This window comes from Vicugna pacos, chromosome 10, assembly GCF_048564905.1.
Source record: "Vicugna pacos chromosome 10, VicPac4, whole genome shotgun sequence".
NCBI lineage: Eukaryota > Metazoa > Chordata > Mammalia > Artiodactyla > Camelidae > Vicugna > Vicugna pacos.
In genome coordinates this window covers 41052891-41080335 of record NC_132996.1, presented here as the reverse complement: position 1 = coordinate 41080335, position 27445 = coordinate 41052891, and the positions used below count along the sequence as shown (strand labels likewise).

The following is a 27445-nucleotide window of genomic DNA, read 5'->3' as shown; positions in this document are numbered from 1 at the left end:
GCAGATTTTATGTTTTTGTATAATATAATGAATGCCCCTTTAATCACCTTTGTCTCAGGTTATAGTTAAAATAAAATTTTGATATTTTTGTTTTTGGTAAAAGCAGCATGCTGAAATCCTTCCAATTAGTGGAGGGTGCTCAGAACAATTTTCAATCAGTGCTTACACAAAGGGAAGAGAAAAAAAGTCAATTCATTTCAGAGCTCCCACGCTTTTTGGAAGGCCACTTCATCTGAAGAGTAACCAAGGAGGTTCAAAGTGAAGTACCCGAGCAGCCCAGAGCCCCTACATGAGCGAAGCAGGGTTATACTAAAATAAGATTTGCCAACAGGTAAAAGACTGACAATTCTGGGGAGGAGGGAGTAGACCATGAGAGAGAGAGAGGAGGGAAAGAAGACAGCAACACAGAAAATAAATTTGTTAGTCTCATCCATCAAGGCAACAGTGAAGCAACTTCACATCCAGCTGGGTTCAGGCCCCTCCAGCAGGTGGTTGCACGGGAGGCCTCATCACCAAGAGACATGGCATTTCCGGGGTGCCATACTCACCAGTGAGCTCCTCCAGGGCAGGCTGTCCACTCTTGGTGTAGTGGCTGGGCTCCACGGTCACACCCCCTGAGCTGGACTCGGCAGTGACATTCCCTTCGGTGTCTGTCTGGGACCTTCACACACAAATCAGAGCAGACAAATTTGTCACAAGCGGTGACCACCACATCTGAACCACTGGAGTCCGATCCCAGCCCCCACATCACCTCCTTCAGCAAGAAGCTTTAAAACAGAGCAGACTGACACTAAATAATTCATTAGCGCATGTGGAGCAACGTCCTAGAAACAGAGAGAGCTACCGACCTGGAAAAGATGAAATATTCCTCACCCAAATGGAGGGTCTGCAATCCTTCACTGGCGACTGCGTCCCTGCATCCCCATCGGGGCGCCAGGTCTAGCCAGAAAAATGCTGCAGAGACCAGGTGGCTTGGATCACTTAACCAAAGAGCGACTTCTAAGGAACCAGCAACGCCAGCAAGCCAAGCGATGACGCCACTGACATGAAGATGACTCCCCACGGGCCCCTAGATCCTCCTGACACAGCCGTCTCTGGAAAGCTGACTGTACAACCAGTCAGGAGTGGGTGCCAAGCAGGTGTGTTTGCCCTCTAGGTCTGATTCAGAGCTCAGGTCTTCTGAGATGCAAGGTCTCATTGATCTTTCTTTCAACACATGACTGAAATCTCTACTTCCCCACACTTTCTCTCCACGCCCTTATTTGTCTAGCAAATCAAGGCAAGTGCTTCGTGCCATGTGCTCTTACCACAATTACCTCTGCTTTTTCAGGGGGTCATGCAAATGTCTAATTACACTCAGACACATAACCCTGGGTATAACGTTATTAATTCATTAGCATCCTGAGCTAATTCAACCAGATTTAATGCTCTGTGAAGAAAATGCTTTCCATTTTATGAAATGTCTATAACAGACTAGGGCGGAGGCACTGATGACCCCCACATCGTTCACCCATCCTCCCTGCCTCTGCCTTCCTCCTGGTTCCATCGGTTCCCCGTTCCTGTCATCTCTACCTCTACAGGACTGTCATACTCCCTGGGCTCCTCTCCATCCCTTGAGCAGACTCCAGGCTCTCACCATCTCTGCTGAGGCCCTAGAAGCACTCTGGGAACAGGTGTGCTGCCTCTAGCCTAGAGGTTGCAAATGACAGCCAGGTATAGAAACCGGCCCATGGGTTTATTCTTATTGGTCTGTATGGTATTTCTAAAGCTCTTTAATTCATTTCCACATTAAAAACTTGGGAGATTTTCACAGGAAATCTGGATTTCTGCCTTCTCCCGGGAAAAACAAGTCTGGAAGGACTGAGCTCACATTCATGCAGGGTGGCACCTGCTGGTGACAAGTAGTGGCTGCTCCCTCTAGAGAGGCGTGGAGTGCCCTGTACCACTGTCCCACTCACCTGGAACCACGCATGTGGATGGCCTTTGTGGGCCCAAGTAGGCATCCGAACCACAACCTCTGTTCTGGACTGTTCCTAGGCCTGGTCCACTCCCCACTCCCTCCTCCACTGACCTCCGTGATACTGATGTGATCCTGCCACCCACTGGTTAAAGGCCTCTGATGGTTTCCCGCTGCCCGTGGGATAAGGTCTCAAGTTCTTTTTATGGTAGAAAATGCCCTACATTGTGGGATTCTCCCTTCCTTCACTTTCAGCCCCATCTCCCACCACTCCTGCCCTTTGCACACAGCCCTGCCCTGTGCCCCACCCACATATGGTTTCTCTCAGATCATACCCTGCCCTTAACAGTTTTGTCTTTGAAGTCATCATGACCTCTGCCTCAAGGTGCTTTTCCTCTTTCTTCCTTAGTTTGCTCCTAATCTGCCTTTAAGGCACAGTCCCCACGTCATCCTGGCCTTGAAGTCTTCCTGACTCTGCCATCAGACAGCTCCATGTTCTGCACGTATCTGCAGCACATTCCTTATTCTCTGGATGCCTACTTATTACAACATGAGCTAATTAATAGACTAAGAGCTCTCTGACAGCAAAGCTTGGCTCTTTTGAAGTGTGCACATGAGAACGTAAGTGCACAGACACTTGAGCAGGGTGTGCTGAGTGAACACGTGAGAAGTTTTTAAGTCTAGAAAGAGGCTAGAGGGTACTGGAAGGAGCAGCAGACTTTGGGGCAGAACACTGAGCTGGCTGCAGTCTGGGGTCTCTAACTCGATAGCCACACACATCTGGGTAAGTCACTGCACCTCTCTGAATGTCTGAGCCCTCATCTGGACATCAGCGGGTAACAACAGCGACCTCCCCTGGCTGCTACAAAAATTACAGGTGATACAACACAAAAGCACTTAAGTGTAAAGCAATGGAGGTGTCCAGTGTGACTTCTGAATTGATAACTATAATTCATTACCAGTAATTCTGAAAAGTGATTTATCTTCCTTTTATCCCTTGGTAACATCACTAACATGGAGAGGTTCTGGAGGGAACACTGTAAGTTACACACAGTGAGCTGTAAACTTGAGGGAGAATCTTAGAGCATAAGAGGAGTCTAAACCATTTTCCAAAATCCTCTAATTTAGCCCCATCTTCTCACTTTACAGGTGAGGCTAAGAGAGAGGCAGTGATTTGGAGTCAAGACTGCTTTGTGGTTAAGCACCTGGTCCCTCGAGGTGGACAGAGTTGGCTTTAAACACTAGCTCTTCCAGCTATCAGCTCACTGACTCAGAGCAAGTTGTTTAATGATGCTAAGGCTCAGTTTGCTCGTCTGTAGAATGGGGATGAAAAAGGTACCAACTCATGGAGTTGTGAGAATGATCAAACCAGCTGGGGCAGGCCAAGCCCATGGCTGGGTCCCTATACACACTTGGCGCATCTTCAACAGCTGTCCCTACAGCCAGGTCCCAAGGCCACAGAGGGACTCAAATGCTAATAAAAGGCAGAGTCCAGGCGTCCCGATTCCTACCCTAGTGCTCTTCTTTCCAGCTTGCTCCCTGGCATCTCAGGGGAGCCAGAAGGACATCACATGGGGTCGGTATTAATGCTAAAATACAGCTTGACAGACAACTTGATGTTTTCTCCTTCTTCCTCTTTGTGGGACATTTGTGTTTTATCATTAAGAGTTTTTCCTATTATAGAAAATCTTGAAATTAAAAAAAAATAGAGGTTAAACGTTTTAGAATTTTTCAAATGATTACAGCCAAAAAAAAAAAAAAGGTGGGGGGGAGTGGGACTGATGGTGATCAGGCTGTCACATATTTTAATTTCGAAAATGCAAATCAAGAATCTGGGAAGAGCAGCTTAAATATGCATTACCTCAAGGCTCTTAATATGACTAATGACAAAAATGTCACAGGGAGCAATTCAGCGGCCTCCATGGTTCAGAGAACAACTGTATACAAAGCTGAGCATGGGGACAAGCGCTGAGTCGTTAGCTGAGCCTTGGCACCCTTCTCAGGACTGTGAGCTGAGCTGATAGCTTGACTTAATAAAAAGATGACCGTCTTGCACTTAAAGAGGCCTGGCGGGGCCCACGCTGAAGGGGAGGGTGAACAGAGAAGAGGAAAAGCTTCTCAGAAGCCTGGCAGTCCCTCACTGGCTGGACACGGCTGGCTGGACTCTGAAATCACTCGTTTGGACCAGTCGTTCTACCAGTTCTTGGCAGAAAAGAAACAGAGCCAACTAGCACATAACTCAGGCAGGGAGAGGGGGAAGACCTAATTCTCTGGGAAACCACAACAGAGGAAAATGAACGTGTGGGTATGAGTCTGTGTGCGTGTGTTTACACGCCTGAACACGTGCATCTGCAGGTTCTGTATGAATGTGCACGTGTGTCCTTACTTACGTGTGACTGTTCACGACGTACATCCACCCTGACGGGTGTACGAGTGTGTGTGGACAGGTGTGCATGTGTATACACTTAGGGTAGAAGCTATAAAACAGGAGCCTAGATTGTGACGTTGAATCATAGGCCCCCTTTACCTGTGGAGAGGTATTAGTTACCATTCAGCAGGGCAGTGTGGCCGCTGCCCTGAACAAGGCCCTGGAAACCCGTAAGAGCAGGGTGGGGGGGCTTCCATCTGCCCGGAGAGGATTCATCACACATATTAAGCATCACCAGGAGCCAGCGTCCACCATCCAGGATGAGTGTGTGGTGCTGGTGGGGCCAGGAACACCTAGAGCCAGCAGTACCTGGCTCCACGAGGTCTCCCCTGGTTCTAGGGACATGCCATCTGAGACAGAGAGACTGAGGGACCAATGACAGACAGGAGGGAGTCATATGCCAACACCCAGGCTTGTCTCCCCAAATACAACTTGAGTTCTTTTGTTCTTCTAGAGTAGTTCCTGCTCACCACTGTCCTGTCCTCCTCTCAAAAAATCCCAGCAACACAGGAGGGCCTGAAAAAAAACACTTAGTATGTGTGATGGGGTAAGAAACTGTGAGGATCTGGAATTTCAAGATAAGCACCTCTGTGAGAAGAAGCCTCACTCAGCATGATGGTTTTTCGTTTTGCATTTTTTAAAAGGATGCTTTAGGACCAATGTGGGAACCTGTGGGGGATACCAAACCACCCTCCTCGGTGCTGCTCATGCTGCTGCTGCTCCGGCAACGCCCCTGGCTCCCCACGTGCCGGTCCACTCCTCCTCATCCCGGATCAACCAACGCACGTTTGACTCCCGCCCTTTAGCTTTCTGCACCCCTACCCTGCAGTGCTGAGTAATGGTCCCTCAAACACACCGTATGCCTCTCTTAGGAGCTTCTCACACGGCACCTGAGCTGTGTGCCTCCATGTCCCTGGAAGGCCGTCCCGATTCCAGCCCTCAAAGACCCAGAATCCACCAGAAAGGCTCTTCTACCCACAGGCCCAGGCTGGGCAGGCGGGCAGCCACTCCTACCTGTACAGGAAAGGCGCCACCGTGGCAGTGTTGGGGTGGCTGTATTGCTGCTGGGGCTGAGGTAGCTGGACACTGACAGTATTGCTTCCTGTGGTCTGGGTGGTCCCGACAGACCCACTGACAGTCTGGCTGCTGATGCTGTGGTTCAGGGTGGTCCCTCCTGGGCCTTTCCCTTCTGAGGATGCAAGGCTGGAGGAGGAACTGGAGTGTCGGCCATCTAGCTGGGGCTTCTGCTGGGGGAGCCCTGAGCTTGGCTTCCCACCCCGGCTCCGCTCCCCCTCCTTGGCAGGCGTGGGGGCACTTGGGGACTTCCCGGGCATGCTCTTCATCCCTGGTTTTGGTATTCCACTGTGGGAAGGGGCCGCGGCCTCCTTCTTGGCACTGTTGAGCTTCCCCCCTTTGGGGATGAAGCTGGCGATCTTGGAGGACTTTTTTGGCATCTCGGTCACCGCCGGCCCGCTGGGCTCTTCTCTCGTCCCCTCCTTGAGGTCCAGCCTCTCCGTCACCGAGGCTCTCTTGGCAAGGTCCTTGCTTTTCTCCTTTTCCTTCTCTCGCTGTTGTTTCTCCTTTTCTTTCTCACTGCCTTTCGGGGAACTCTTCTTGTTGGTCAGCGCCCTGCTGAAAGTTCTCTGGGCGATGCCCTTGAGTGCGATCTTGGGGCTGTTGGAGGGGGGCCCTGCCACAGACAGCGGGCGCCCAGCGGCCTCCATCTCTTCACTCTCCTCGAAGCTGGGCAGAATCTCCAGCCGCTCACAGCTTGTGTCCCGTGAGCCTGGACCCTCGCCTGCCTTGGAGGTCCCCTTGCTGTTGAAAAGTTTTAGTTTTTCCAGCATGGATCTCTGATTGTTGGGGGCTGGCTTCAGGGCTTCAGGGGTGGGCCGGGGGGCCTCCGGCGTTGGGGGCTTGACCGAGAGCGTGGTGGCTGTGGCACTGTGTTTCACGCTGACTGACTTGCTGCGCCAGGGCTTGGAGGCCGCGCTGGGCTGGGGGATGGCCGAAGAGGCGCCGCCGCTCTCCAAAGCAGCAGGTGCATCTTCGCTCATTCCGGGGTGGGAGGAGGCTGGGCCGGCCAATGGCTCTGCAGAGATGGGGAAAAGAAGGAAGCCTGAATCAAACCGGTGGACCTGCACTGATCACGAGGGGTCGTCGGCCACAGTGACATAGCTGACGGCTCCAGCCCAGGTGCCAGTCTGCTTTGTGCATTACCCGTGGCTCAATTTAAACCCCACCTTGACTTCCTTCTGCTCTCCATCACCGTCTGTTCACATGCCCCCCTGTCCCATTTGGCAGTATGCTGTGTGAAAGCACACTGATCTTAACACCAATGTGCACGAGACACAAGGAAACACACATTTATGGGAAAACACACAGCAACCCGCCGCACCACTGTGATGGTGTACGAATGATGTAGGAAGTATCTCAACCCATAACCCTGTTTCCCAGTTAAGCCAAACACTTGAGAATTATCCAACTTTAAGAGTAAACAATGTAGCCAAGATTTTAAAACAGAACAAATCAAAAAACAAAACAAAACAAAACAAAAAACAGAAAAAGAGAAACCAACCCAGTATCATCTTCACAGAAGAATTACCCATGCAAGTTGCTAAATCTCATCAAAGCGTAACAGTTCTTCCTACGTTGGCACTTTGAAACAGTTATGAGCATGATGCAAGCAGGAGTTAAAATAAAAAAGGCATTTGAGCGTAAGAGTTTGAATTGTGCACGAGGTTTCACTGCAGGCAGGAAAACATGCAGGTTATCTGAGAGTCAAGGCTTCCCCCTTGGCGCTCAGGGAGTATTTCCCCAGCCAGACTCTTCTCAGAACAGCCTCAAAATATTCCCAAACTAGAACTGGAATTATTCTGAGAAGGGTGGGTTCCAAAGGCATTCTGCTAGGCACTGAGGTGGCCTGGATCACAGACGTGAAGACTGAGGCACCCCTCCTGGGGCAGCACTCAGAGCCACGCAGATCCATCCCCCACGTCGCAGCAGCTGTCAGAGAGGAGATGGCAGGGAGACCACGGAGCTCAGCACCGGCGCCCACCCACAGCCACGCCCGCCTGGCCCAGAGAGGATGCGGCACCTGGGCCCTAAAAGACACAGACGGCTGTGTCTGCAAAGCCACGAGGACGCGACTTACCCAGCTGCAGCCACTTTCCCCCGCGACGATTCCCTAGGAAAACTCCAACCGGAGAGGCTGGCCTTCCAATTGTCACAAGTGTTTTCGGTTAAACGGCTCATGTTTCTAATTAACTTTTGTCATCCGCATCTGCTCCAGTGCCCAGAAGCCTGGCGGGATTAACGGCTGCTGCTTCTGCTCTTTTTTGTTTTTTTTTTTTTTTTCTTTTTAAATACCTACGTTCCACCGCCTTCTAGCAACAGAGTAAACTGTATATAGAGCGGCTTTTTATGATTTAAAAGTCAACGGCCGCCAGCGCCGAATGAAGGCAGCCCCTTGTGGGACAGGAGCGCCGAGCGCGGGGAGAGCTCCCGGCAGAGCAGCTGCTTCCCTCCGCTTGCGGCTGCTCCGGGAAGCCGAGCGCCAGGGTGATCCAACGCAGGCCTCCCAATGTTTTACAACACATACATCTTCCTGACTTACTGGGGATTTGGGTTTGGAGCGGGGGCTGCTGCACGATCCTCTCTAACCAAACTCGTGGGGCGTTGCTGGATCCTTTCCTGGGGAGAGCTGGGGACTAGCTGGGAAGCAGGCCCACAGAACCCACACACACTGCCCGCCTTTCAGGGGGTCTCCCCGGCCGGACGCTGCTTGGGGAGGGCCTCCTGGGTCTCACAAGGGGCAGTGCTAGGCACGTTGTGAAGAGGGGGTTACTGCCCCCGTTTGACCGGTGGGGAGGCTAAGGCTCAGGGAGGCCTAATGACTGACCCTCCCTCACAGAGCGGGAAATGGACATGGGTGGGATTTGAACCCAGGTCTCCTGATACAGTGCTCCCTGCGACTGCACTGCAGCTACCGCCTGTGATAAGGGACACATTTAAACAGCAGCCGCTTCAATGGCTAGACTGCTTCTTCGGGCAGTGCTTTTTCTACTGCTTAGGTGTACTCACGACGCCCACGATGGGGCACACACCAGCCTCGCCATGGAAAGGGGGCAGCCTATGCCAGAGACCAGCCCCCCCGGAGGAGGTACTAGGGACCCTCCAATCCCCAGCTCCACTTCTCAGGACAACTGTCTCTTCCTTTACCAGGGCTCAGACCCAGGGCACAAGTATTCATTTATCCACTCATTTAATATATTCACTCATATCAAAATTCAGCGAGTGCCAAGAATATGCCACACGTTGTTCTAGGCACTTGGGATACATCAGTGACAAAACAAAGATCCCCACCTTCATGGAGATTACATTTTAGCAGTGAGGAACAGATGATAGTTAATGTAATTAATACATTTTCTCTTGTGTTTTTCACATACTTTTCTTTTTTTTAAATGGAGGTACTGGGGATTGAACCTGGGACCTCATGAATGCAAGCATGTGCTCTACCACTGAGCCACACTCAGCCCCTGATACATTTTCTAAAGGAAAGGGGCTCTAGGAACAGGTTGCAACAGTGTCCTTATAGGAGCTACAACAAACCACATCCAGAGTTACCTCGCTCTTGTCCTAAGTTTCAGGCCTACTCCCCTCTGAGCAGAGGTACACGGATTCGTGTGACTTCTCTGCTCCCACACGTTCATTGGAATTCTTACAAAGCCCCTACCTAGCATTTCTTTGTATTTTTAACCCTAACACACACACACACACACCTAGAAATTAACCAACAATTAATGAGATAAGGACAGCCCAGAGTTAAACAGATGCCTGGCTGGTCTGAGAAATGCTGAGACTGACGGAAGGTGTGTGTCTCCTCCAGGAAAGGCGCCAGGTGCAGGGAAGAGGCTCCCACAATGTAGGCATGATGGTCAGAGTTATTTCTCATGCCAAACCAAAACGGCTCCCAGAAACCTCTACCTAGCTCTTAAACACCAGCTCAAATGCCTTCTTCCATTGTTAAGCTACTTGGGACCCTTGAGCTGAATGAACTGGCTGGTTTGCATCATATAACCTGGTATTTTCCCCTCCTCTGTTTCCCCAGGACACCGTCCATACCTCCCTGTAAAAGCATTTGGAAGGCCACATACTCACATCAGGCACTGGGAATAGAGGTGAGTAAGATACAGCTCCTGCCCTCCAAGAACTCACTATCCACAGGGGCAGCTGACCCAAACACAGAGCACGGAAACAACGTAAAGACTGTACATGGGATGGGGAAGGATAAAGTTCAGTGGTAGAGCACTGGTTCAATCCCCAGTACCTCCATTAAACAAACAAACAAACAAACAGACTGTATATGGTCGCAGGAGATCCAAGGGTTAGGATCTCAATTCTCCTCAGAGAATCTGGGAAAGCTTCACAGAGGAAGTGTGATGGATTGATTTGTTATTCCACTGGTCTGTGAATTCCTCCAGGGCAGAGGCTCCCCGACCCCGACCCCGTCCCTGACTCATCCTCGTGTCCCAAAGCCTGCCTGAGTACAGAAAATAGTAAATGGTTTCTGAATTGTTGGTAGGTAATCTGGGCATTTGCAAGTCACAGTCACATTTAAGGCAAAAGAGACCCAAGGTTTGTGATCGGTCATTAGGGTTTTGTTAAGACGTTTCAGCTCAAACTCAGGATCACGACTCAGAGCTTCAGAATTTCCACCTGCCATTTAGCCTGGGCTCCTCCTGAATGGGGACATTTCAAGGCTACTCATTATAGCTATAAGAAATAGTCCCTGGAGCTGATTCTGAATTTGGTTTCTAGAACAGAAGTTCCTGAGAAGGACACCAGGGCACCTGAGGATCAGATCATCAATACTTGGTGCTTATGTCATGGCCAGAAATCCCCTTTAAAGCGAAGGGACTCCAGGTCATGAGTTGGTCTTGTCCACTTGACACCTTTCTCTCATTCCTAGGCTATCACACCAGGGGTCTCCGATCTCAGCTGACTTGTCTGTTTGGGGTCTGCTCTGCTTTTTTTGGACAGCAGTCATTTCTAACACCAGGCTTCTGTGATTCCTAGCATGAGACTTTCCTCACCAGCCCTCCAAGATGGTGAAACAGATGCAGGAGAGACGTGGGGAAGCAGGCCCGGCCTCACGTTTTCTCACCGGCTGATGGTGTGGCCCTGGGTGTACCACTTAGCCTCTCTGGGCTTCCGTCGCCCCATTGGTAAGAAAGAGGATGGACTCTTTCTCTCGAGTCCTTTTCAGCTCTGTTTCCATTCAAGTCTCAGTGAGTCTCCGAGAAGCCGGGCCCCAAGAACACAACTAAGTTCACTGGCTCACTCAGTTCTACTGTCAAGCTGTGCTGTGACATACTGGTGTTTCTCTGTCTTCCATCATTCCCCCTCCAGGGTTCTCTTAAGATGCTTACCAATACATGGAGAAAACCAGCTGGGTCGAGGTAGAGTCAACCTTGAATGAGTTGCTAGTAAACTAAAAAATGCTAGTATTCCATGAAAACCAGTGTAGGGGAGGAGGGTGGGGCGAGTTCTTTAAAATTAAGAGCACTGCTCTCTCTAGTAACTAACAGCTCTGGCTTCTTGCCTTATGTATATGAACCTTTGTTAGAGAAAAGGCATCTGAGAGAGAAGAAGGAGGAAAGCACACAAGAAACGTTCTGGACATCAGTATTCTCTCAGCAAAGGTATAGACTGCTGAAGTAGCATTTCTGATGTCATGTGGATGAATTTTTTATATTTTAAAAGTTACATATTTATTTTACTGCATATTAGAAATGATAAATAGCCCATATATAAATCAACAGTTTCATGGGTGGTAAATGTAGATTTAATCTGAGCTGATTTAGGGAAAATACAAAACAAAAACACAAGTGGTTCACCGATTTGGTAAAAATCACACAGACAGTTTGTGACAGACTGAGGTTGAGGAAACGCTGTTCCATTAAATCAAGAAATATTTTATATATAAAATATAGAATAAGTATTTTCAAAATACTTGTTTTATATTAAACCTATTCTTTTGAAAAATGCAATCAACCAAAAAGAAATCAAATCTGAAGGCCCAAATAAGGACTAGGTTCAAAAGTCACCTGAAATGGCTACTTTCAGAGCTTTTTTTAATTTATATGTTTGTTTAGTGTGATATTTACTGAGAATGGCCACATCTGGAAACATGACTAGGCCTTTGTTTAGCCTAAGGTAATTTTTAAGAATAATTATCTAAACCATTAAGAATAAATGGTTATGAAACATAGAAAGAACAACACATTATATCACACATAATAAATGGCCCAAATATCTATATGTAAAATTGTAACTATCAAGACTTAACTGTCTGTCGTGGACTCTGGTATGTTCTGTCCTCGTCCATTTTTCAAGAGCTGCTCACAGAGCCCCTGAGCAGACTTCATGACCCCCTAGCAAGCGGATCACGTCAAGTAGCCTAGACATCTCAGCTCCACACGACCAGCTCACCAACTCACTCACCATCAGCTGACAAACCACCGCAAAAAGGAAAAGTCTCGTTTGAAATATTGCAGAAGCAGGAGGCCTTTGAAGAAGAGAAAAGGGTTATTTTTTTCTTTTTAAGCGTTTAGGGAGAGCATTAATCGTCCTGTGGGGAAGGGGGAAAGTTTGGTTTTTCTGGCAACCAGCCTTAACCTTCCCCGACGGTAACCAAAATACTTGCTAAATGAAAATACTGTCCAAGGCAGATCAATAAGCATTTCTTCATCTCTCCCTCTGTGAGAGCCGACACCACTCCCAGGTGCCTTCGGTCCCGCAGCCTCCTGAAGTTCAGGAGATGTTGGTGGTCTGGTCGGTGGTCAGCAGGCCCTCCGGCAGTGCGTTCTAGCTGATCTCAGCTCCTGTCACCCTACTGAGATTTTAAACGTTCCCTGGGATGTTTCCCACCTAGATCCTCTCCATAGTCTTCAGGAAAAGGCCTGATAATTGGGCCTGGGAAAATGTTTACATTTCCCTATAATTTGTTACGCTGTCAATCTTGAGTATTTAAATTTGTTAGGATAACTGAAACCAGCTGATGTTGCTGTTGTTGTTGTTATTTTTAAAACGCATGGACTCCAGCCACACAGGCTGGAGAGTGTTTTCAGAGTTATTCAGGTCAGTTTCTTCACAACCACGTTAGCCACCAGACCACAGAGGGACACGTAAATGAACCTCACTCAATCCACTGAGTGCTCCTATAGGATTCCTTGAGCCTGGCCCAAGGAGCCTTCTCAACACCGATGTGATCGATGTTGAGAAGCACCTACCCTAATATAAGGGTAGGTGCTCAAACATGTCTTTTTTCCCACTCCTTCTTGGAGAGGATCTTTGGAGGTACAGAAAGATGGAGAAGGGGGTCAAGAAAACCACCAAGAAAAATGGACAGGAAAGTGAAAGGGTGTGGAGTAGAGGGAGCTGAGCTTTGGATCCACATCCCCCAAGCATCTTTTTTTGTCTTCAATTCTATAGGCCCCTAAAACATCCAAGTTAGAATAAGAATGATGAGTTATATAAATAAACATTTTCTTTAAAGTTGTTCTGTTAAGTCAGTCCCTATCAAAATTCCAACAATGTTTTTGTTGAAATATGAAAAACCATCCCAAACTTCATATGGAATCTCAAGGGACTCTGAATAGCCAAAACAATCTTGAAAAAGAACCAAGTTGGAGGTCTCACACCTCCTGATTTCAAAACTTACTACAAAGCTACAGTAATCAAATCAGTGTGATACTGATATAAAGACAGTCATATAGACCAAAGGATTAGAGAGCCCAGATATAAACCTTTGTATATACAGTCAAATAATTTTCAAGACTACTCAATGGGGTAAGGATGGTCTTTTCAACAAACGGTGCTGGGAAAACTATATATCCACATGCAAAAAATGAATTTGGATTCTTACACCATATAAAAAAATGAACCTAAGATAGATCAAAGACCTAAACATAATAGTTAAAACTATAAAACTCTTACAAGAAAACACATGGCAAAAACCTCATGACAGTTTAGCAACGGTTTCTTGGCTATGACACAAAAAACATGATCTAAAAAAAAAAAAAAGGTAAGTTGGACTTCATCAAAGTTAAAACTTTTTGTGCATCAAAGGACATAATCAACAGAATAAAAAAAAAAACCTGTGGCAGAAAATACTTGCAAATCATGTACCTGATAAGGACTTAATATCCAGAATATATAAAGAACTCCTTTAACTTAGTAACACCACAGCAACAACCTGATTGAAAAATGGGTAAAAGATTTGAATAGACATTTCTCCAAAGAAGATATACAAGTGACCAATACACACGCAGAAAGACATTCAACATCACTAATCATGAGGGAATGCAAATCCAAACCACAAGGAGATACCATTTCACATCAACTAGGCTGGCTATTATTAGAAAAACAGAAACAAAAACAGAAGATAACAAGCGTTTGTGAGGATGTGCAGAGATTGGAACTTGTGTACCACTGTGGGAATGTAAGATTTTGCAGCCATCATGGAAAACAGAATGGCAGTTCCTCAAGAAATCAAACACAGAATATGATCTAGCAGTTCTACTTCAGGGTATATCCCCAGAAGTGAAAGTAGGGACTTGAACAGATACTTGTACACCCAAGTTCACAGCAGTATTATTTACAATAGTCAAAAGGTAGAAGCAACCCAAGGGTCTATCAATGGATGAACAATGGATACTGTTTTGAGTAAATGAATGGATAAGCTAAGTGTGGTATATATATATAATGGAATATTAAACTCCGCTTTCAAAAGGAAGGAAATTCTGACACCTGCTACAACATGGATGAACCTTGAAGACATTATGCCAAGTGTAAAAGCCAATCATGAAAAGACAAATATTTTTGATTCCATTTATCAGAGATCCCTCAGGTAGTCAAATTCATAGAGACAGAAAGTAGAAGGGTGGTTGCCAGGGGCTGGGGGGAGGCAGGAATTTTCACAATGAAAAAAGAAATAAAAGAAAAGAAAAGAAAAGAGAAAAGAAAAGAAAGGAAAGGAAAGGAAGAAAGAAAGGAAGGAAGGGAGAAAGGAAGGAAGGGAGAAAGAAAGGAAGAGAGAAAGAGAGAGAAAAGAAAGAGAGAGAGAGAGAAAAGAAAGAAAGAGAGAGAAAAGAAAAAAGAAAGAAAGAAAGAAAGAGAAAAGAAGAAAAAGAAAGAAAGAAAGAAAGAAAGAAAGAAAGAAAGAAAGAAAGAGAAAGAAAGGAAGGGAAAGAAAGAAAGAAAGAAAGAAAAGGATTGCACTTGGCTGCAAGTAACAGAATTCTGACCACCATGGCCTAAACAGGGGAGCAGTTTACTACTTATTTCCAGTGCTTAGCACAGGGTCTGGCACATATTAAGGGCTCAATAAATGTTAAATTAAAAAAAGAAAAAAGTTTCTCTGTTAGTTTGATGGTTAATGAACCAGATGAAATTACACAGTTTTGAATATTACCTTATTACTGTTATTTTATTCTAGTTTGAAGAAACTTCTGCTTCAAAGGAATGGTGATGATCCTTTTTAAGAAAACTCTAGGAGGGGGTGGGTGAGGATATATAAAACTCAGTGGTAGAGTGCATGCTAAGCAGGCACAAGTTCCTGGGTTCAATCTCCAGTACCTCCATTAAAAAAGGAAAGAAAGAAGGAAACTCTAGTAGGGGAGCAAGTTAACACTACTAGGCTCCTTCCTCCTTAAACTGACCATCACTGACTCTTTGGTCAAGCTGTTTCTTGGGACTAGATGCTTCATTGCCCTCCCCTTCCATTGCCTCCCATCCCTACCTGACATTCACCTCCAGTCCACCTTGCACGCCATTTCTTCTAGGAAACCTCCAGAACCACCAAACTGGAAGCCATCTCTTTTCATCTAAAGAGACAGAAGGTTCTGCCAGGGCTTCTCTGGGGTCCTGACACTTGCTGCCCCGCATTATAGTTAGCAGTGGTTACACGCGGCTTACTTACAAGAATGGCTGATGCACTAGGTCCCAGAAATGTTTGCTGGAAATGAGTGCATTTGTCCTTTCATGACTGGCTCATTTCATGCAGCCTATGTGATGCTCTGACAGGTGCTCAGAAATCAATAAACAAATAAAAACTATTACTCACCCTGGATCCCTCCACATGGCTCAAAATTAAAATCAGATGTGCCTGGCTTGTCCCTCTTGGCTAATCATGCCAGTTGCTCTCTTTATAGCTAAGTGAACTAGACTCCTTTTAATGCTTTTTCTTCTTTGTATGGTGAAAATTTTGCTACACCAGGTCACCAAAAAGATCATGTCCAAGTACACCAGTATCTTACAAGGGCATGATCAGAAACAAATGTGCAGAATGTGAAAGTGCATTCTCCTAATAGCCTGAAGCCATCTCTGTGACTGCCGGAGCCACCAAGTTCCCAGTTTACCTCCATGACTCTCACCCCAGAGGAAATGGAAGAGAGGCCCTTGACAGCTGGAGCAATTACAGTTGTGTTTCTTTTTCACATACGACAAGGTAATTCTTTCTCTTCAGTGGCTTATTTTGGATAAAACCAAGTGAAACTTTAGGTAATTAGGTCATTTGTTTTTCTAAATGTAGCTAAGAGGCTGTAAAAGAAAATAAGAAAGTACCATTTTCCTATATAGCTTTCACTACGTTTTCTCCAGTTTTACAAGGTACGTTTTCAAATCCCACTTAATGCCATAAAAAACCGGGAGGGCTAAATAAAGGTTAACTTGCTGGAAATGTCAGACTACAGTTGGGCTTATGTTTGACCTGGTAACAACACCTTAGAAAGAGAATTCTTAAAATCCTTTTCTCCCTCCCATATACCCTTTATGTCAAAAGATATCCTACACATATTTGCAAGGCCTCCTACTCCGCTGGGTAAGGAGACAAATCACTTGACTGCTGACATTTGAAGGAAGATACCTTTAAAAATAAAAAGCATTCCTATTTTTTATCTTTCACTTGTTGAAGGTGTTATCACCCTCCAAACCACTCCTTCCTCTCTCTTGAACTTATTTGTTCAAAATCCCAAGCCATGTTTCAGGAGAGAGCTTTGGTTTTAACTGGTCAAGCCATTTCTCTATCTTGTACCATATATGGCTATAAGAAAGTACAAAACTGGCCATAGAAAACCTTCTCCCCGTTTCAAGGGTGTATGAAATTTCACAGAGATCGTAAACACTTTCCAGGGGGCAAATCTCATTCTCGCAGGAGGTCACTGTCCACAGCTAACAGCTCTTTGGCAGAGTGCAATGGTTGGACGCTATTGTAAATACAGCCCCCTAAGATGGAGCTGGTTAAGGAATTCTGTAGGCCCTCCTCCCCCTAAGATGCCAGCCCAATCTTCTTGCTTTCTCTTGGGGCAAGGAATGGACACTCCAAAATAGAAGCCTCCAAACCAGTGTTAAACCAGAATGCTTTCCACGAAACAATACAGACAGACAGTAACAGAGAGAAGGCGTTCTAGGCTCGAGGGCTAAAGGGTTTTAGTCAGGTTTCTTGCCTACAGGACTTCTCAGAGCCTTCAATATGCTCACCTGCACTGGAAACAACCAAAATGATAATACAATAGTATGACTCCTCAACCTATTTTGCCATAGAACTGAGTTTATGGGCTAGCTTAAGAAAACAGTCTATCATGGGGTGTATTTTGGTAAACATCCTAATGGAGGGGGCAGAAAATGGGCACTTAGCCCAAATCAGATAAGACAGCTGTCCAACAGGGAACAGTCACTAAAATCAGGCCAGCTAATGCAAAGGAGAAGGAAGACGATGCAGCTTTTCTCCCCTCTGTAAAGTTATAATCTAGTAAACTGTGGAATGCTTTCATGATATGCATTTTGAGCACTAAATATCCTTAATATGTACCTGCTCCCTTTTATTTCAAAAGGATTAGTATAAGGCTCTGCACTAAAGCCCAAAGAGTACATGAAAACAGGAAGCAGGAGTCACGGCAGTGCAGGGGAATGCCAAAGGATTCCAATCAGCGGGCTCACTGTGACTCAGTCCCGACACATGGCAACCACCACCACAGATGCGATCTTGGCCTGTATTAATCCACGAAGGACACTCAGAACAAGGGAGGTGAGGATCTTGCCCCACTGAGCACAGCTCAGGCCAGCGCTAGAATGGGGAAATCCTTAGAATTTTGGACCTGTTAAGGCTTCTTAGATCCACTACTTAAAGCCACTCATTTCCTCAAAGGGGAACAGATCCTTGGGCAGGTAATGACTTCTCCAAGGTCTCCCAATCAGTAAATGGCACAGCTGTCACTGAACTTGGGATTCTGGAGCTTGTTCAATCAAGTAGCTTGGCTGGCCCTGCCCCTAAATACCCCAGCTCAGAATCGCAGAGGATGGACCCAAGCAGCTAGAGGTTTAACTACCTCCCCAGCTGGGTGTCATCCACGCCGAAATTCGAAAACCAGGTATTGAAGGATTCATGTCTTAGTCTTAGTACAATTTGCTGAGAAATTTTAACTCGCTCAGGATAAGGACTAGAATCTGAGGATGACCGTGAACTAATCTCAGCAAGGAGTGGCCGAAACGATGGAGACATTCAGCTTGGAGAAGAGAGGACCTGAGAAAAGGCACAAACCTTATTATTAAGGTGGCTTCCTTACCCTTGGCTTTTTTCTGCCCACTGACACTGAACCACCAAAAAGGGTTGAAGCAACACCTGTCAGGGCAGGCCCATAACTCAGGTCTGCTCTGAACAAGACCATCTGGACCGAGAGAGGTCAAGGACCCACAACAGCACTAGAAGGTGGGGGCCCCCAGGGCTCCCCTGCCAAGGAGGGGGCAGGGTGGGGAGGGGAGTGTTACAGCAACTGTGGAAACGGGGACTTGAGCCAACCTATTTTTATATGTTCTCTGCTCCACTTGTACCAGAGCAGCTCTCTTCACGTGTAAGATTTTATTTGACAAAAGGTTTCCATGGGAAAAAAAAAAAAAACCTGTAACAACGTTAATAATCCTGTATTAATAAGAATAACAGCCAGCATTTACAGAGCCTGCACATGGAGCCAGACACTGTGCTAGAAAGCATTTTTTTTAATTGTATCGATGTTCTTCATTTGCACTAAAAATCCAATGAGATAGGTAGTAACAATTCTATTTTACTAGTGAGGAAACAGGCGTGGGGCTTTCGGTGCCCCAAGATCAAATAGATTAGTTTTAGGCAACTTTTATTTCAAAGTCCAGACGTTTCATGAAGTGGACCATCTCTGGGGTGTGTCCTTTAAAAGGAAGGGTCATGTCATTTCTTCTTCCTACTGTTGAGAACATGGACAGAATGATGTACCGACTTGGACCACGTGAATGAGAGAAATATACCAGATGGAGCCTGGGTCCCTGGATGCCACAGTAGGGTGTAATTTCTAAATAACTGAGGACCACTCTTAGATGACAGAAATACATACTTCTATCTTTTTTAAGCCATTTTTACTTGTGGTCACTGTTAAAGACAGTTGAACTTATATCCCAACTATTACATGTCAAGTAGGCAGGGGCATTTCTCTTTTGTTGACCGTTTCTCAAGTTCATTAATAGTACCTGGCACATAATAGTAGGTGCTCAATAAATATTTGTTGAATGAATGAATGTTCAAATGCTATGTCGAAAAACACACAAAAAATCCACACACTTCAGCGAAGCTCCCAATCTACCCGCCTTAAGGCGAGACAATAATACACTGGACTCTCAAAGTACGTGCTCCTCTTTTGGTACATGAGAATGGTATCTCCATCAAGTCCACCATCAAGAGCTTCAGGAGATGCTACAGAGACGTCCTCTGATCTTTAACTCCTTCCCAGAGGAAAAAGAGAAAATTTTCCCTCCTGTAGGTTCTTTTTAAAAAATGGGAATGTCAAACAGTTGAGCCAGAATTTAAGTATGGTTTTTGTTCTTCAGAATTTAGGATGCTGGCAAAATGTAATCTTTCGGCTGTTATTTTTTCTGCCAATCAAAATCAGCAGCCAACCAAAGAACTGACTTACTGTATTTCTCTGGGGGAATCAATGCTGAAACTGAGAGCTGAATTGGACGATTATTCACTACCTCTGATTGTATTATGCCAAATGTGCAAGAACAGGAGGGGGGAAAAAAAGCAGTCATTTATCCTGATTCTGCCAAGTATGCAGAACACATGGTATCAGATAGATCAAATAATTTGGGGGCTTCACAGTTGTCACTGAGCTACACACAGACTTCTGAGCCTTTTCACCTGACAGTTGTCTTTTTAATGGAAAAACAGAATTTTTCTTCTGGGGGGAGGGACGTGGTGGGGGGTGGGGGGAGCCAACTTACACTGAGGTGGAAAATAGCCCTAAAGACTGTTCAGCTTTATTCACTCAAATCAGGAAGCAATTTCCTCCAGGTGTCTGTTTTGTTTTATACAACAGGCCTGGCTGTGACAAGCTAGGGGCAGACTGAGTTTTTTTAAGTGGAGCACTCATTTAGACAAATCTGGTAATTCTGCTGTAAAGCTAAGGCACTTTTTAAAAACTAGAGAATGATGATGTAGTAGAAAGAATGACAAGGTAATTGTCTTATTCGGCTCTGTGCTACACATCCCCCCTCCTAGAATCATACAAACATAGAACTCTGTGGCTGGGGTCAAGTCCAACTTAGTAGCCTGGTAACCTTGACCTAGTCATTAGTTGAGCTCCAGTTCATTCATAAGTAAAACTAAGAGGAACATCCCTAACCACCATTTAGTGAGTGCCAGTCCAAGTGCCAGGTACTGTACTAAGTGCTTTAAAGAATTTCATTTAACAAATTCATTTAATTAACGATTTCGTTAATTCACACATAAGCATCTCATGAAGCAGATTCACTGCAGCTCAGAGATGTTAACGACTTGCCTGAGGTCACGGCTAGGAAGCGAAGGAGCAAGAACTGGAACACTGAAGTCCATGCCCTAACTCCACGCACTCCACTAAATGCAGATGGTGACTTAAGCTCTATTCCTTCACCACAAGGAGCAAAGGAGTCAGGATGAGAGAGCATCTTGCAAAAACCTCTGCATGCAGATTGAATTGACTTTCATCCCACTACTAATACTGGGCTTTCTTTAAGTAAGGAATAGCTGAACCCAATACTGGTGGAATTGTTGTCTTCCATAAGCAGAGTGGGACCAGGGGGTACCCCAAAATCTCTCTCTGATCTGACTTCACAGAAGGAGAGAGGACTGTGCTTCCTGAGGCCCTGTGCATTCTCAAGTACCCACAGTTTACAAGCAGCCTCCCACGGCCCCATCCAGGCCGACTGCAGATCGCTGGCAAGCTCCGCTCTGTTCCTCTCTGAACTACAGCCCCGTGCGGGGCGGGCTTTGGCCTGTGTGCCTTGTCCGCCTCACCAGGCTCGCTGGAGGCAGCCCAGTTAATACACAGCTCTCACTGTCTGCCATGATGACTCAAACACTCCTGGCAACATCTGCTCTGTTTCTGTAAGACTCCAAGGGCTCTTCACGTGCATGACGGTGAAAAAGGATTCAAGGAGCTTCTCACCCACGTCGCGCAGGGCTGTGAGATATAATGTGCAAACCAGGCTCGCTCACGAACCAGCCTGGAGGTTTGAGCGCACACTTACACATGCCAAAGCTTATTAAATGTTGTTCCAGGGGATCTCTGTCATCTTGAATAATGAATTCTGGAGGTACAGGAACCAGGGATATGATTGAGGCTCAAAGTTATTTGGTGATGTTTCTCCTTGGAATCCTAAAACAACCACAACATTTCGTGTTTGTTCCTCCATCCATCCTACTCCATCCCATTGCTCCAACATTTCTGACTCTTCTATTCCCAGGACTTTCCCAGGCGCTGGAGATACCATGATGAATGTAAGATCTATGCTTTTAAGAGGTTCTAAGTCTTATGGGTGAGACAGATCATAAAGCAGAAGTAACAACAAAGTGTGAAGCTACTGTGGTAGGCGAATGTTTTTGGGACTAGGGATCACACAGTGGGTTCCTTCACTTAGTCTGGGAGCAAGAGGTGGTCCAGGAAGTCATTCAAGCCATGCTTTACCCCTCTTGGATGGAACTTTCAGAACTTAATTCTTTACAAAGCATTAAAAGGAAATAAAGTGTCCAGGCAACCAAAGCTAATGATTAAAATCAAAATATATAGATTCTCCACTTGATCAGGGTAAAATCTGGTCAGCCAAATGCATTCACGATACTAATCACAACCAGGAGCTTGGGGGCATGGCCACTGCATCAAGGCATAACGAAAAATGGGACATGTAACCCAATCAGAATGTTATTCATCCCTGCTCACCCAGCACACATATACTCCACTTAGTGCAAGTCCTGAATTTGTTTCCACAATGAGTGATCCTTACAAGTCACCTCCCAGTCAGGGCTGGAGAAAACAGGCATACAGACTCCTCTCTCGTTTTTCCCAAATCTGGCTGACAAGCCATGAGCAAAGTTGATGGTCTCCAATAACATCCAACCAACTACTGATCAAGTCACTCCCAGCTGTCAGTCCAGAAGCCATGAATTCAAGGCCAGTGGCTGAACTTCTATCAAGAGACACATGACACAGCCACAAAGATGAGTGACAGACATCCAAATGCAATTTTATGCACCCAATTTGGGACTTAGAGGAGGAAACGAAGGCAGGAAAAGACAACTAGCATTAGCCCCGCACCAGCGAGGACTGAGCTTGGCAACCGGGTTCTTTTCCTGAATTTTCACAACCACCCCAGGAGGAGAGCAGTGTCAAGCCTGTTTCACAGAGCAGTAAATCAGGCCCAGGGATGTCAAGCCCCTGGCCTGATAACACACACCTGGCAAATGCAAAGGTGCGATTCAAGCCAAGGTCTGTCCAACATGGAGACTGCAGCCTGCTGCCCCACCCTCACTCTGCTTTGTGAAAATTAATAGACCCATGGGAGCAAAGCTATGGAGTCAGGCGGCTGTGGCACGAGAAGTGGATATCAGATCATCTCAAAGAAGCCACTGTCTGTTAGGGTAACGAGAACACCAGAACTTCTGTTAGGATGGGAGAGCTATCTCTCGTAGGAGAATTCCTTGATGAGCCATTTGGGCCAGAAGCTGAGGTCCTAGGGGGACCTGAACATCTTGCAGAAGACAAGGGAGACAGTGGCTTGGTTCCATCAAAAAGAGAAAAAGAGGGAAAAGAAGTGGGTGGGACAAGCAAGCCAAGGAGATACGTGACATGCAGCACGTCCTTCCCCATGACATTGCCAAAAACTGCCGCAAAAGCTACTGAATAATGGGCAACGCTTGCCATAAGTGGGTCTCTCTTGGCAGCCAGCAAAGAAGTAGACTTCTGTTTCAGGGCGCTGGTGGAATACAGACACCTTCCCAGAGAGCAGCTGGGGAAGCAGTCCATGGGAACTCACAGCAATCCTGCAGTGGGTTCCAGACAGTTCAGTCATATCTCCCAAAAGCCAAAAGGTCTCGGCAAGTGTGAGGGCTGGTTAGTGTGGGTCCGGGACAGCTGATCTCTAGCTACACCAGAATCTCCTGCTCTAGCAACAAGGGCCAGCCAGGCATCTCTTCCTCCTGGCCTTAGCTCGCTCTCCTTCACCTCGCCCAGCACCCCCACCTCCCTAACCCACTCCCCCTGTGAGGGTCACAGCTCAACTCACCCTCTTCTCATCTCCCCGTCCTCTGTCCTTTACAGGTCTTAGCCCTTTGTACTTACCAAGCCTGGTCCAGACTTCACTCAGTCTAAGTACCCGTCTCCTTCTCTAGGACAGAGGTCAGCAAACCAGGGCCTAACAGCCAAATCTGGCCCACAACCCATTTCTGTAAATAAAGTTTGACTGGAAAGCAGCCCTGCTCCTTCATTTACATATTGTCTGTAGTTATCTCCTCACTACAATGAGGGGACTAAGTACTTGCAACAGAGACCTTATGCCCCCCCTCCCCCCCGTAAAGCCCAAACATTTACCGTCTGGCCTTTTAAGAGAAAGTTTGCTGACCTTGCTCTAGAATATTAATTTCTCCAGCCCTGGGGCTCTGTCTCACTCATCTTTTTATCTCTAGTACCTGATACAGGATAAACGTTGCTTGATTAAGTGGTTGGATGCAAGCATGAGGGTTAGATAAACAGTAGGTCAGTTACTACAAACATGTTAATTAGAAGTGCTTTAAATAACTAAAAAGAGATATTCTAGTGAACTGTACTTTCCAGTTAAGCCAGTTAACGATAACAAAAGATTTTTATGTTTTAATGCATATTGATTGCTTTTTTCTCAAAAGCATGTTATCCCATTTCTCCTCCTTAGTACTCAGGGTCTCACTGAAAGCTCTGTGTGATGTTTCAAGCTGCATTTCTGAACATTAGTATCCATTACTGAAGAATCTCAGAGAGAGCTTTAGATGTCATTTGGAAAGAGAATAATTTGTCTTCCAGTTAAATGCTGAAAGTTATTGCTTTTCGGTACATATACCACAAATATCAGCTTATTTCCCTATCTTCAGCTCTTCATGATTTTAATCATTTAATGATTTTAATCACGGAAAATAGCTCAATAACTCATTGAGCATACATTGTGTAAAAGGCACTGTCCTAAGTACTTTACTTGCATTGACTAATTTATTCCTCATAATCACCCTAAGTAGTAGATCCTGCTACACCCCTATTTTACAGATGAGAAAACTGAGGCTTAGAAAGATTATGCAGCTTGTCAAATGAGAGGTACACTTCTACTGGCTCCAGTGTAAGTTATAAATAATTATTCTATAGTTGATTCACTCATTCATTTATTCACTCTACCAACAAGTATTTAAGTGTCTATATACCAAGTTCTCTGATGGCAACAGAGAGAAAAGAGCGTAAGGCTCACTCCCCAACCTCAAAGAGCTCACCTGCTAAGGAAGGACAGACAAGATAACCACGGGCAAGTGAACGAAAAATACTGCAAACCATATCAGTAAACAAAGAATGCAGAAACTATCAAGTCTTCAGCAGCTGCTGCCACCCCCCAGTGAAGAAAAGCCTGCAGCCCAGCCTCTGCAGCCATTCACAATGGTGCTCTCTGAGGGGACTCAGAATAAGAAAGAGCAAGATACTGGCCCTAGATAGCTAGGGGCTTGTCAAAGGAATGAATTCAATGAGCCCAAATGTTTGCTTCCTCCCGTACATAGAAAAGCACTAAATTCTTTAACTTGAGATGCCTGGTTTTCTTTAGATAACAAGTAATCTTTTATTGTTCCAACTACCTGGTCTTTGCTGTAAAGCTCCTACATATCCTAGCTCCTCCCCTACCTCTTCAGAGCATCTGAGAGGCTGTCATCCTGGCTCAAATCCTCCTGCCAAACAGAACATAACTCTCAAGTTTTAGGCTGTGAATTTATTTCCGTGGACAGGCATGATGAGGATGACCAGAGAAGAAGGGCAGGGTGCAGTGGGAACTCAGAGAAGGGGTTTCAAACTTAGTGCAGGAAAGGCTTTCTAGAGGAAACAGTCTGACCTGAAACCTAAAAGGTGAAAGAGAAACTTGGTGGGAAGAAGAGTGAGGAGTAAGGAGGGCAGAAAGCACTTCAGACAGCAGCACCGACAAAGGCCACACAGGTGGCAAAACACAGACCCTCCATAAAACCACTAACTATTCCATATGGCGGATACCTCCAGTGAGAAGGCAGGCCTGTTCCCAGGGGCTTCGCAGGCCATGGTGATGTGTCGACACCCTCTACGTGGTCAGAGAGGAGAAACAGTAATTAAGTATTCCAAGGCCCACTTGACAAGTTCCCCTTTCAAAACAAGTCATTTTCCTCTTTATGAAAATCAGATAACTTCTGATTGTGGATTCCCTCTCACCAAAAAGTAAGACCCTGATGGACTCCATGAAACAACAATGGCAGGTAGAAAGTCAACACAGAATAAATATGCACCAAATGAATGGCACTGGATGGGTGCAGCAAAGCCGCGTACCATCTTTGAGTTAAAATAAATTATTAACTGGAGGTTGTCAGCTATGAGCTTTGGAGATGGAGGAATGGGAAAAAACAGTACGATTTTAACAGCTGGTACCAGAGCTCCTCTTAGAAGCTTTGTTTAGGAAATACTGTGGACATAGGCCACCCCGAGTGTGGAAGAGGAGGCTGTGGGGCATGGACTGGAAGGAGACCAGAAAACAGAGATCAACAGCTCAGTGTAAGAAAGGGAAAGAGAGAAGGAGGAGAACTGAACAATATAGTAGGAAGATGGAGTCTTAAAAATAAAACAAAAACCAGTCCCTGAGAAATTCCTAGTGGTAGGGCAGCTGAAGGACTTTGAGGAACAGAAACATCCAATATTCAATTGGAAGCTCTTTGTATTGTAACACTGAAACCCCTCCATGGCCCTAAACTCTCAGGAAGTATCTATGCCTGAAGCCTCACATCACTCTTTTGAGGACAAGGTGAGTTGGGGCAGTTCCAGTGGCTAAGACAGGGATATTGCACGCAGGATGGTAAGACACATGATCTACAAGCTCAAGTATTTCATCACAACAGGAACTAGGAACAAATACTGACCAACAATAAGGTAACCCCACCCACACCCCCAACAAAACCAAAGAAGTAAAACACAACGCTTTCAGAAAGATTAGGAAGGCCACTGTCTTCTTCCACCTGTGAGTTGGTGGATCAGTCAATTTCATTTGAATCTCCCTGGTAGGCTGGTGAATATCTAACAACTAACCCTCTGAAGAAGACCAAGCAAGTTCTTACTCATAGCGTGCCAATTCCTGTGGTGTAAAGACTCCCGCCGCCGCAGATATCAAGCTACCAACACGACATCAACAGTCTTGTGAGACTCAAAATTTTTTAACTGACTCTCATGAGCTGGTGCAAGCTGGTTCGTGATGCCCACGGCTGGTATTTAGGTTAATGGTGGTTTCCATGGATGAAGTCCTTGTCTTGGCTTTGACCAGAAAAAGTTTTACCCAGAGTAATGTTAGCTTTTGGAGACTAGGCACTACCTAGAGGAGGGTAAGGGAGGGCAAGGGATGAGAAAGGCACAGAGGCGGGCACCATGCATCAGGGAGCCATCATGGGATCAACGTGCATTAGCACTGAAAGGAAGCACTCACTCAGCTGGTGTGATACCCTTTCTGAATGAGGAGGAACCCTCGGAGCCCAAGGCCCAGGGAGCACGATTATTGCTCAAGGTCACTCTTCGAATTAGTAGCAGGTCTGGAACTGGAGTTGGGGCTGCCTGCCTCCCTCTCCTCTGAGCCTCAAAGTCCTCCTCTCAGGGCAAGGCAGGGAGGAACTTGGCTTGCAACTAGGCAAGGGCACACATGGGCAGCTCTGGCTAAGGTTTTACATTTTACTAGCTTACCATTTGGAGAACTTCTGACTCTGTATGAAGATGAAGAGTTCTGCCAGGGGTCTGGGTGAGCAGAAGAAAGCCAACCAGAGACCCAGCTAATAGGAAGCGAAGACCCAACTGGGGTGACCAGCAACAAAGGAATGAGCGGACAGCCTCCTCCAAGAGTTTCCAAGGATGTGGATGGAAGCACAGGGCTGATGGGATCTTCCTGATTGTGAAAGGATCCCCCCCACCCCCCCCACCCCCGTCCCATGGTGATAAGCAGGAAACAGGAGGGGCAGAAAAGGGAGGTCCTTGTTACGATCTTAAATCTCCAAACCTCCCAAATATAAAATGTACCAGGCAATGTCTCCCTCTCATTGAAAAGAACATCAAATTAGGCATCCTAAATGTTTTTCAAATGATTTCTGGCCTGGTTATGTTACAGAAAACAGGGCAGGGTGATTCAAACCTGCTGTCAATACAGAGCGAAGGAAAGAAAAATGCCAGCTATTCCGCAGCTGTCCGGCCGGAATCCTGGAGGAGCTGCTTTCATGACAACTCTGATGCATAGAAACAAGCCAATTTCCAGAGCAGGAGTTAAACCAAATAAACCTGAAGGATATCAATTTAGGAGGAGAGTCTTAAAATAGCAGCCAGGAATGCATGGGTTCCCTTGGACAACTCAGATTACATGCCCTGTCCCCGCCTTAAACAAAACTATGCACTCAAAGTCTCTGTTTCATCTAGATTCCCTCTTGAGTTGCCAATAAATTTTCA

General features: G+C 46.1%; 1 protein-coding gene across 10 annotated transcripts in view; it reads right to left on the bottom strand.

Annotated features, from left to right (window-relative positions):
* The window catches only part of NAV2 (neuron navigator 2), a 773977-nt gene that overhangs the window by 150608 nt on the left and 595924 nt on the right, over positions 1-27445 (bottom strand). For all 10 annotated transcript variants that reach the window (XR_012076623.1, XM_031681096.2, XM_072969658.1 and 7 more), the window contains 2 exons: positions 5400-6477; positions 549-661 (listed from right to left, as the gene is read on the bottom strand). Coding sequence is in view for 9 of the 10 variants with exons in the window: in XM_031681096.2 (XP_031536956.1) it covers positions 549-661; positions 5400-6477 (1191 nt within the window). In the remaining variant the exon portion in view is untranslated. The remainder of the gene's footprint in view (positions 1-548; positions 662-5399; positions 6478-27445) is intronic.